This window comes from Borostomias antarcticus, assembly GCF_949987555.1.
Source record: "Borostomias antarcticus genome assembly, chromosome: 5".
In the NCBI taxonomy this organism is placed as follows: Eukaryota; Metazoa; Chordata; class Actinopteri; order Stomiiformes; family Stomiidae; genus Borostomias; species Borostomias antarcticus.
The window spans coordinates 11,019,611-11,031,748 of NC_140238.1; the positions used below are offsets into that span (position 1 = coordinate 11,019,611).

The 12,138-nt window shown below is 48.6% G+C and overlaps 1 protein-coding gene across 1 annotated transcript in view; it reads right to left on the reverse strand.

The window, feature by feature from the left end:
* Positions 1 to 12,138, reverse strand: part of arhgap5 (Rho GTPase activating protein 5) — a 37,984-nt gene continuing 25,846 nt past the window's right edge. Inside the window, exons 4-7 of the mRNA XM_084439163.1 lie at positions 10,453 to 10,530; positions 6,406 to 6,537; positions 2,860 to 2,965; positions 1 to 578 (exon numbers count right to left, since the gene is read on the reverse strand). Of these exons, the coding sequence (XP_084295289.1) occupies positions 260 to 578; positions 2,860 to 2,965; positions 6,406 to 6,537; positions 10,453 to 10,530 (635 nt within the window). The 3' untranslated portion in view covers positions 1 to 259. The remainder of the gene's footprint in view (positions 579 to 2,859; positions 2,966 to 6,405; positions 6,538 to 10,452; positions 10,531 to 12,138) is intronic.

Sequence of the window (12,138 nt, forward strand, 5' to 3'; positions counted from 1 at the left end):
GAGGTCTGGGGGGGTGGAGTGGAGGGCTGGGGAGCTGAGCTGGAGAGCTGTGGAGGGCTGGAGGACAGGAGGGGATGGATGGCCGTGGGACCAGGTAGGGGAGAATGTAGGGAGGAGGAGGAGGAAGACGCTAAGAGGAGGGTGGGAGGGGTCTACAGGAGGGAGTCTGGAGGGGCCCAGCACTGGGAGCCTGTAGCTGGCTGATGGCTCCTGGGGGCCAGGGCAGTTCAGGGTAGGTAGGCGGGGGTAGAGGGGGGGTCTATATGAGGGGGTCCGGCTGCAGCGTGTGCTGGATCTGCTGGGGCTGGAGAGGGGGGGGCAGCTGGAGGGGCAGCAGGGCCTCCACCATGTTGTGGCAGTGGGGAGGGGGGGTCCCCTCGTTGCTGGAGCTCTCGGCCACATCCCCGCCGTAGAAGAAGTACAGGCTCTGCTGGATGAAGGACTCGATGACCGCCTGGTTCAGCTTGGTGGTGGACAGCGTGTCCTTGTTCTCGAAGTCCGGCCGCATCAGCGTCGGCCAGAAGCAGATGGACAGGTTGTCTGCCGTCATCAGGGTCGTCTTACTCTGCTGGCTCACCCTGGAGAGACACACGCACACGTACGCACGCGCACACGCGCACGCGCACACACACACACACACACACACACACACACACACACACACAATACTAGTGTTAATACAGGGTCTAATACTGCTGACAGGTTGTCTGTCTCATGGGGTGGGAGGGTAGAGAATAATACTGTATAACACTAATACTTTAATAATACATCAGAATGCAGTCAGACAGTATAATTCAAGGAATATCCATTCACTGTCCAACCACTCAAGAGGAACATTCATCCACTGGTGAGAAGGAGAGGAGATTAGAGGAGGGGAGAAGATAGGAGAGGGGAGATAAGAGATGAGAGGAGAGGAGGGGAGATTAGAGTAGAACCAAGTACACCCGTCTCATAGTAATTCATAGTGCAGATGTACAGGCGTATATACTGCGCAGACGGACCAGGGATGGAAGGTCCGCAGTCGTTTGACTTTTCATAGTCCAGTCGTACCAACGTATAGCCTGGAAGCCAGACTTCCTCGCAAAATAAATACAAAGGTTTTTGCGACACAGTCTGGACTTCTAACCACCCAGAATGATTTCAGCGGGAGCCAGAAGGAGTTTGCCCCTTCAGCCAGCGTAACAAAACGTTTGCCAAATCCAGTCGAAAGAACAGTGAAAATGTATTTTCCTCCAGGAAACTCTGAGGGTGCATACTCTTGTTCTTGTTTAATTGTTGTTATTGAGTCTATTTCTGTAATAACTCCACTTATGTCTGTGTTTATTCTACTAACTTAAGCGTTACCGCACGTTGCTTCAGGAGACTGTTTTACCAACGGTCTATAGTTCATTTTCATGCATCAACTACGGGCGCTATTATGTCATTTCTGGAAATCGTTCCGGGTGGCTATTAGTCCAGACTTTATCACAAAAACTTGTTTGTTTGTTTTTCTGCGAGGTAGTCTGGCTTCCAGGCTAACCAATGTATACTCAAGGCCTACGTTTCCCACAATCTTTGCGCATCGTCTTCCTTTTCTGCTGGAAGTTACAGATCAAAATAGGACTTATTTCCATCAAAAAAACAGGGTTCCCACACCTTCTGCAATATCAAATTCAAGGACATTTCAATGACTTTCAAGGCCCAATTCCCTCCATTTTAAGGACCCAATTCACCGCACTTGACCACACTTTTTTGGGGCAGGTGGCGCGACTCGCACACGACTCTCAATCTCAGATGGCGGGAAACATGCAGACATATTATACCATATTTACTAATGCTGTGTTCACACCGGGCGCAAATTCTTCCTGCGGCGCGGCGAGTTTACATAGAAAGTCAATACAATTCGCGCGAACTGGGCGGCGCAGGGCGGCGCATATCGCCGAACTCGGTGGCGCGGCTGCCAGGATTCGCCGCGCAGCGACATTCGCAAAAGTTCAATTTTTTTAACTTTCTGCGGCGGATTCGCGCGGCGACCCATTGATTCCACGGCGAGATTGGGCGAACTGGGCGGCGCGAATTTTCTCGCCGCGCCCGGTGTGAACACAGCATAATATTATGTTTTTTACAAATCTAACATATTCTGGCACAAAATATATAAATTCAAGCAGTGACCCATGTCTATTTTCAAGCACTTTCAAGGCTTGATGGTGGATGTGAAACGCCGAGCCATGCTTTCTCTGTGTGACACCGGTACGTGAACCTACCTCCAGGCCATGGTCAAGCCCTACACCCCACCCCGACCGCTACGCTCTGCCACCACGGGGCGACTGGTTGCCCCGTCACTCCGAGGCCCCAGCGGTCGATCGACACGGTCACGGCTCCTCTCTGTCCTGAACCCGCATTGCTGAAATGAACTGCCCACTGACGTCAGGACAGCAGAGTCGCTGCCCATCTTTCTCCGCAGGCTCAAAACTCACTCTTCAAGAAGTACTACCATGATCCTCACTCTTAAGCATCTGTTGTTTTTATATTTTGCCACTCTTGCATTTTGGCTTCAGCACTAGATTATGCTCTTAGTCCCCTGTTTAGATAGGAGATACACTTGGGAGTTCTGGTGAGTAGTACACTGACCACCTACAGTAAGTTAAATGCAATTATTCTAAGTTGCTTTCGATAAAAGCATCTGCTAAATGACTGTAATGTAATGTAATGAACGCTAGATACGCTCAGTCACAAAAATGGAGCTTCTGGCGGACATGTCCATTGCCAGGCGGACGTACACGCTGAGGTAGCGTGGATGTCCGGTCGGTATGTGCAACGTCTGGACTATGAATTGGCCTTAAGGGTTCTCCAGTGGACCAGAGCAGACTAGTAGTCTACCTGCGCAAGTGGCCGATGATGTACTTGAAGATCAGGTAGTTGACGGGAGGGAACTTGTTGACGATCTCTCTGAGGACCTGAAGCCTCTCGATGTGGTCCACGATTTCTACACACACAGAGAGAGAGAACGTTTCAATCACTGACACACTCGCACACACACACACACACGCACACACTCTACTGGGAGACGGATGAATACATAACATGGGCTTGTAAACAAAGTCTGTAGTGCTGCCAATAACTACGTACAGAGGCACGCATACACGTACACACACACACGCGTGCACACACACACACACACACACACACACCGGGCTTGTAAACAAAGTCTGTAGTACTGCCAGCAACTACGTACAGAGGCACGCATACACGTGCACGCACGCACGCACACACACACAGCCTTGACAACTAGCAAGGCCAGCCCACGTCCATCACTACAAAATCAAATAGGGGGCTGACCTAATTCAGCAGTAGCATCAGCATCGACTGCACATATTTCTTGTAGTCTTTTTTTTATTCTGGGATCTTATGACTTCGTTTTGTGATTTTATGTTGTTTTATGTCGTATCATGTTCCTATTTTGTATGTGTATTTTATTGTAATCAGGGCGGCATTGAAAAAGAGAGCTTGCTCTCAATTGTCTTCCTTGAGTAGGTTTCAATTCAGTGCCGTACTCTTCACTATGAGAAGAAGCTGTGGTTGTATGTATGCCTGATAATGACCATATCATAAAAACCTGTACATGTTAAATGGACTGCACTTATATAGCGCTTTCACCTAAAGTGCTTTACAATGGCCTCTCATTCACCCATTCCCACACATGTTCACACACCCATGGCAGCAGCTGCTACGCAAGGTGCTAGTCTGCTCATTGTCCAGCAATATGGGGTTCAGTGTTTTGCCCAAGGACACTTCAGAGACGTGGACAGGAGGAGCTGGGATTCGAACCGCTGACCCTGCAGTCATTGGACGACCCACTCTACCTCTTGAGCCACAGCCGCCTCCTCCTAGTACGCCAGCCCCCTCACAGGAACATTGTTTTATAAGCCAAGAAGGCGCAATGCATTCTGGGGTGACTTGGGCCAAGGAGCTTCTAACCCGACTCCCCATTCATAGTGAATGGTTAGCAGCCATAGGAAACCGGACACACAGAGACGAGTCCAGCAGTGATTCTTAGCTAAAAGAACAGACCATAATACTCCCCAGAGTACGTCTCTGGGAGACGATTTGTTATCTGATGCTCAGAACGGTCCCCCAGCCTCCATGCCACAGCGCAACCAAGCCCAGAGACCTCTTCATCCTCCTCCTCCTCCTCTGCAGTACAGAACAGAACTGTTCTAGTCCCCTGGAGACCAAACTGCAGGTCTCTCTCTCTCTCTCACTCCCTTTTCTTACTCTTTCATTTTCACACTCACTCATCCAGGAGGGAGGGGGGGAATGAGGCAGCCATCTCTTGCAGGGTGGGGGGCAGAGAGGGAGGGGCTGATGGTGGGAGGAGAGGGGAGGTACAGGCCTATTTCTGGGCCATTCATCTGCAGGCAGGCAGCTTCACCAGCATCATAAGTTATATATTACTGGAGGCCTGGGATTAGAGTCTCCAGCATAGACACACACACACACACACACACACACACACACACACACACACACACACACACACACACACACACACACACACACACACACACACACACACACACACACACACACACACACACACACACACACACACACACACACACACACACACACACACACGTACATATACATACAAACACCCACACACTCACAGGAATACAATGACATACACACAAACGTGGGCAGGACTAAAGCAACACACACACAGCAAGATAAACACAGACAAACAACACACACAGGGATACTGCAACACACACACAAGTATAGAGCTACACATATAAGAGTCAGTTGGAAACCCCAGGTCTATTCCCAGCTCTAACCCCAGGTCTAGTCCCAGCTCTAACCCCAGGTCTAGTCCCAGCTCTAACCCCAGGTCAGGTCCCAGCTCTAACCCCAGGTCAGGTCCAGCTCTAACCCCAGGTCAGGTCCAGCTCTAACCCCAGGTCAGGTCCCAGCTCTAACCCCAGGTCTAGTCCGAGCTCTAACCCCAGGTCAGGTCCAGCTCTAACCCCAGGTCTAGTCCGAGCTCTAACCCCAGGTCAAGTCCCAGCTCTAACCCCAGCTGTCCCAGCTCTTACCCCAGGTCTAGTCCGAGCTCTAACCCCAGGTCTAGTCCCAGCTCTAACCCCAGGTCAGGTCCAGCTCTAACCCCAGGTCAGGTCCAGCTCTAACCCCAGGTCAGGTCCAGCTCTAACCCCAGGTCTAGTCCCAGCTCTAACCCCAGGTCAGGTCCAGCTCTAACCCCAGGTCTAGTCCCAGCTCTAACCCCAGGTCAGGTCCAGCTCTTACCCCAGGTCTAGTCCGAGCTCTAACCCCAGGTCTAGTCCCAGCTCTAACCCCAGGTCAGGTCCAGCTCTAACCCCAGGTCTAGTCCCAGCTCTAACCCCAGGTCTAGTCCCAGCTCTAACCCCAGGTCAGGTCCAGCTCTTACCCCAGGTCTAGTCTGAGCTCTAACCCCAGGTCAGGTCCAGCTCTAACCCCAGCTGTCCCAGCTCTTACCCCAGGTCTAGTCCCAGCTCTAACCCCAGGTCTAGTCCCAGCTCTAACCCCAGGTCAGGTCCAGCTCTTACCCCAGGTCTAGTCCGAGCTCTAACCCCAGGTCAGGTCCAGCTCTAACCCCAGCTGTCCCAGCTCTTACCCCAGGTCTAGTCCCAGCTCTAATCCCAGCAAGGGGCATGACGCTGCTGTTTTAAGGGGAGGTGGAGTGACGAGGCTTAGAGGATTGAATTATGGTTAGCATATTAATGTGGGCTTGCTGACAGTCTGCTAGGAAAACTGCAGGGGGAAATGTGTGTGTGTCTGTGTGTGTGTGTGTGTGTGTGTGTGTGTGTGTGTGTGTGTGTGTGTGTGTGCGCATGTCTATGGGTGTGTGTTACATTGACAGTTAAGGTGGACTAGTGGCCTCATTAGCTATTCCACTCTGATTCGCCAGCTGACATTGGTAGAGAAGGTGAAACTGCAGGAGGAGACAGCAACGGGCCAATCACAGACCAGCATCCAGAGGGCACCGTCAGATTCCTGCTTTTAGTCTAACATAGCTCTATCAAGGACACACACACACACACACAGTCAGTCACACACACACACACACAGAAACACACACTTCCTCCACATCTGCTAACAGTTACAGTGTAGAACACTTCACCCTCAGCCTGGCCTCAGTCTTACCCCATCCATCTCTGTTACCTGCTGCTAAAACACGCATGCGTGCGCGCACACACACACACACACACACACACACACACACACACACACACACACACACACACACACACACACACACACACACACACACACACACACACACACACACACACACACACACACACACACACACACACCTCAAACCAGGACCCTACCGACATGAAACAGCTCTACACAGGAATGTGTGTGTGTGTGTGTACTCACTAGCTGCCTCCACCAGTTCGGGGTGCAGGTTGTAGGGGATGAGGGGGTCGGGGAGGTCAGCGAAGAAGGCTTTGAGAGCTCCGGCCACGGCGTTCACCGCCACGTCCATCACCATGAAGTCCACACTGTGGTCTGGAGGACAGGAGACAGAGGGGGACAGGAGGGGACAGAGAGACAGAGGGAGAAGAGGTGGAGACAGGGAGACAGAGGGAGGAGAGGAGGAGATGGAGGTAGAGGGAGGAGAGGAGGAGACAGGGCGACAGAGGGAGGAGAGAGATGCACACATCCTTTTATTTGACTTTCATTTAGACAGGGAGTCAGAAGTCCCATTCTGAGATGAAGGTGGTCTCTTCTACAGAGGAGCCCTTTACTACAAACAAGAGAGAGGGAGAGGAAGACAGATGTAAAAGACCGGAGGATGGTAGAAAAGAAGAGAGGAATACGGTGGACGTGAAATAGATTGAGAGGGATAAACGAGGGAGGAGATAGAGGAGGAGGAGTAGAGAGCTGGAGAGAGAGAGAGGAGGAGAGGGAGCAGGGCCTAAGGTAACGTGATAGCTGTCACACTAGATCTCTGCCAGCTAGCAGGAACGGACAGAGAGAGAAAAATGCACTTAATACACTAGAGTTCCTCTGGCGGGAGAGGGAGACATTTTATTACGGTCTTACACTTTTTATTTCATGAACATATTTATTTTATTCTCTACCATTTATTACTTTTATTATCACGTGTTACATATGAGAAATGCTGTCTCATTTGTATAATATGTTTGTATAATAAGAATAATGTTATCCATTTTGTTTTTTAGTTATTTAGCAGTTAGTTCTATGCTTTGGCAATATTTATACTTTATTTATAGGAAATACTGTGCATTTCCTGCCAATAAAGCTTGCTGAACTAAATTGAGAGTGTGTCTGTCTGTCTGTCTGTAATTATCTTTCTACAGCTTTATTGGTATTAAAGTTAAGAAAAACAATATAAACCCCTTTTAATTTAGGGGTCAGGGTTGAATTTTTTTTTTTTTTTTGATGATGGCCATCTCACATCTCAGACAGCCTCTTTGACTTGTTTGTTGAAGTGTCAGCTAAATAATGAGGTGATGTAACGGTCCCCCCTCTCAAAACCCAATCAAAAACAGAATATACTGTAGTTGACGCTAGACTATCTGTAGCTGGCTTTGCTATGAAGCTTAACCTGCTAGAACAGCTATGATTAGCTAGACTACCGTACCATTTAAACAGTTACAGTATGCTAGCATACAGCTTCTTTGATAATAGAATACAGTACCTACTTGTATCAACATTCACAGAACACACAACACAAAGTGACTGCTTTGTGACTAGCTAGCTAGTAGCTAGCCTAGTCAACTTAACTCCAGTAAGTAAAATAGCGCTAGCTAGCTAGCTTCACATCTCTCCTTCAAACTCTGGCTAGGTGCGGTGGAATAGGGTTGCACCCCTCGGTAACATCGCATCTGTTCCCTGGAGGCTGGAGCAATAGGTAGGCCTATTCATACAATTATGAAATAATTTAGGTTACTAGAATAATTAGCTCTACTTTTGATTTCTTTTTAATCAATCAATTTCAGACAAATTATGGAAAATTCTTCGTTTTACAGTTGATTCTATTTTAACTACCAAATTTGGCGATTCAGTTTGAGATGAGTTTTCTGCATTGCGAAAATCATAAGGCCCTAGTTTTGCTTTGACCATAGTTGGACCATGGTTTGCTTTGAGCTATTGTGGTTTCTTCTCAATAGCTGAAATACTTTTTTTGTTTGGGTTCTAATTTGGTTGTGAAATTATTACATATTACACTTTTAATGATTTCCCTTTAGAGCAGATTACAGGGTCACGTGTGAACAATGCAAATGCACAAGACGATGTTGCCACTGATGCTTTGAGTGGGGTGCCTCCTATTGTAGGTAGTACGGTGTTTTGGGGGGAGTTAGCTTACTGCTGTGCATCCGGAAGATGCATCTCTTAGTATTCTTAGCAGGGAGATCTGCTGGAAGTGACTCTATTCTCTGTCTCTATGACTCATAACTTCCCAGCAGGAGGGGGGAGATGGTCTGTCCCCAGCAGTGACCAGTAGCGTTTCTAGCTTATATGCCACCCTGGGCGAACCCCCCGCCGCGGCGCCCCCCCCCCCCCCCCCCCCCCTGGCCCAGAGCCCACGTGGTGGAACACTTTCAGTTTCGATTTGTAAACATGAAATGAACAGGCTTTCCGATTGTGAATGATAGACTGACGGCAAGTTGTTGAGCGGGGGGGGGGGGGTGGGTGGGGGGGGGGGCGCTGACAGGCGGTTTACTTCGCAGAGGTTTTTTTCTGCCCTTCTTGCCGCCGCCGCCCCCCCCCAAGATGCCCCCAACTGCACATGTTGCCCATGCCTAAATACGACACTGGCAGTGACTGTGTGGACATCTCATCTAAACAGCGTTTTGTAACGTCCTCCTCTCTCCTTATTGACATCTTCATATATTCAACTCTACCCTCTACTCTCCATCAACCAGCCTTGACTCTCTCAGACCCACCCAGTCTCTCTCCCGGGGGGGAAATTAAGTCATCACAGTAATTTGATTATCCAACCTCTCTTTGACAGTAAGAGTAGAGTAGAGTAGAGTAATAGTAGATATTGTAAATAAATATTATACAAACAGGTGACAAATTAAAGGACGAACCTGAATAAATGAATGGAGAAACATAACGAATGCATTTGTTTCCATACAGGTGTACTGCAGGATACAGGTAACATCCCATCATGCTCTGTGGCATAAATCAGTAAATAGGAAATTGTGGTTGAAAGCGCACATTCGATGTCCGCGAAGCTCATGCATTAGTGAAATATGTAAGGACAAAAAAGAAGAGCAACTCTTGCTCAGGTAACGGAATGTCAATGCAGGACGTGATCAGACTGTCAGCAAGAACAGTCCATCGACAACTGCATAGAGAGGGATATTATGGTATGGTTCAGTGTATAAACTCCTCATTACAGGGTTATGGTTAGGGTTAGGGTTAGACAAATGCACAGGGTTAGACAAATGCACACACAGTTCAGTGGTGCAAGAACCATAGGTTTTTCTAGAGATGTGACGAAATGTGATATAGATGAGTCCTCGACCTTCACCATATTCTCCACAAGTGGGTGAGTGCATGTGTGGCGTACACCAAGAGAACGGGACAGGCCTGAATGCTTGACCCCTACAGTGAGGGGGTCTGGTGGCTCTGCTGTGAGGGGCATGGTGTTCTTGGCAGGGTTTGGGTCCACTTTAGCCTCGTGAGACCATCCTGACTTCGCAAGCGCATTCTGTTTCTCTCGCAAATCAGTCAGGACACTCTGCATAGAGATCCGTTTGTGCCAAAGCAGAAAACGATCTCGCCAATCAGCATTGGTTCTGAAGAATTTGAAATACAAACGGCTACGCTGGGCGCGTTTAGGTGTGACCACGAGGAACGGTTGAAGTTCGAGTGTGATAGACGGTGATAGACAGATGGTTCATCCAATCACCTGCAAAGTATTTAAGTGCCTGCCCTTTTCCAAACAGTTTCCAACGGCCTATAAGGGAGAGGTAATGTCAATTTATTTTACACAAGGTATAGCACCTATGTCATTTCTCCAGAGATGTACTTACGCATGGGTCAGAGTGTGTGTGGAGAAGCGCACATTTTCCAACGTTCTCACGTCAAGTTCATTTTTTATGAATACCGAAGGTTGCTTAGAAAGTGTCGTACGCATGCTTTTGTACTTACGCTGCGTTTATAAATGAGGCCCCAGATCTCAACCCAGCTGAACACCGATGGGAGATTTTGGACTGACGTGTTAGACAGCACTCTCCACCACCATCATCAAAGCACCAAATGAGGGAATATCTTTTGATAGAATGGTCTGCCATCTCCTGTAGAGTTCCAGAGACTTCTAGAATCTATGCCAAGGCGCTGGTGTTGGTGGCCCAACACCTCATTTTATGTTGGCTTTGCCTTTGATTTGTCACCCATCTGTATACTGAAGTAGTAGGTGATAGTATGCAGTGTGAGGTGCAGTACCTTGATCAAACTGTTTCTGGATGTTGTCCTGGTCAGTCTTGTTGCCACTGACGCGATACAGGCCCTCCGTGGTCAGACCTGCAACAAACACACCAGATATACACTTAGACCTGCAACACAAACATCTGAAGATACACACTTAAGTTGTGTTCATACCAAACGCAATGCAAATCTTTGTGGCCAGATTACATACAAAGAGTGAGTAGAAAATAATATAACAATGCAGCTTGGTGGAGCAGGATTCTCATCGCTGAACTAGACCTAGATCTTCCACACACACACACACACACACACACACACACACACACACACACACACGTAGACCTGCAACACACACACACACGTAGACCTGCAACACACACATATCTCCGCACCTATCACATCCGCACATATCACATCTGTCACACGCTCCTGCAGATTCTTGCTCTACAACATCAGGAGGATTTGGCCTTTCCTCACTGATGAAACGGCCCTGGCGTCAGCCATTAAACCCCTGGAACTTGTCCAAAAAGCTGCTGTTCACCTGGTGTTCAACCACCCCAAGTTCTCCCACACAACTTCCCTTCTCCACCCTCTACACTGGCTCCATGTAGCAGCTCGCATCGGGTTTAAAACTCTAACACTAGCCTACAGGGCAATGAAAGGAACAGCCCCCTCCTACTGCCAGGCCATGGTCAAATCCTATACCCCCTCTCGACCGCTACGCTCTGCTACCTTGGGGAAAGTGGCTGCCCCGTCACTCCCGAGGCCCCTGCGGTCAATGGACACGGTCACGGCTCTTCTCTGCCCTGGCCCCGCAGTGGTGGAACGAACTGCCCACTGACGTCAGGACAGCAGAGTCACTGCCCATCTTTTGTCACAGGCTCAAAACTCATCTCTTCAAGAAGTACTACAACGATCCTTGCTCTTAAGCACCTACTGTATTTTAAATTGCTATTCTTGCACTTTGCCTTCAGCACTAGATTATGCTCTTAGTCACTTGTTTTAGAAAGGAGATGGACTTCTGGCAAGTAGTAGTACATTGGCTTTTCCTACATTAAATGCAATTAATGTTAGTCGCTTTGGATAAATGACTGTAATGTAATGTAACACACACACACAAACTCACACACCAGAAGATACACACCTAGAACTGCAACGCACACACACACACACACCAGAAGATACACAACTAGACACACACACAGACACACACAAACACACACCAGCCCTTCCAACAGCTACACTCTGCTCCCTCGGGGCGGCTGGTTGCCTCGTCACTCCAAGGTCTCTGCGGTCGATCGAGGTCCCTGCACTCTTAAGCACCGATTGTATTTTAGATTGCTATTCTTGTACTTTGCCTTCAGCACTAGATTATGCTCTTAGTCACTTGTTTCAGAAAGGAGATGCACTTGTGAGTTCTGGCAAGTAGTAGTACATTGGCTTTTCCTACATTAAATGCAATTATTGTACGTCGTTTTGGATAAAAGCGTCAGCTAAATGACATGTCGTCAGCGGTCACTGACTGCAGTGTGTGTGACCTTGCAGTAGAGTTGTGATTCTTGGGCCGACACCCGAACCCGACCCAACCCGTCCCGTCACGCGGGTCTGGCTAGAATCTCGATCTGTTTGCCTCGGGCCGGGTCGGGCTCGTGTTTTTTTGTGTGTGTGTGTAATGTTAAAGGCTACATGTAATAGGCTACATTA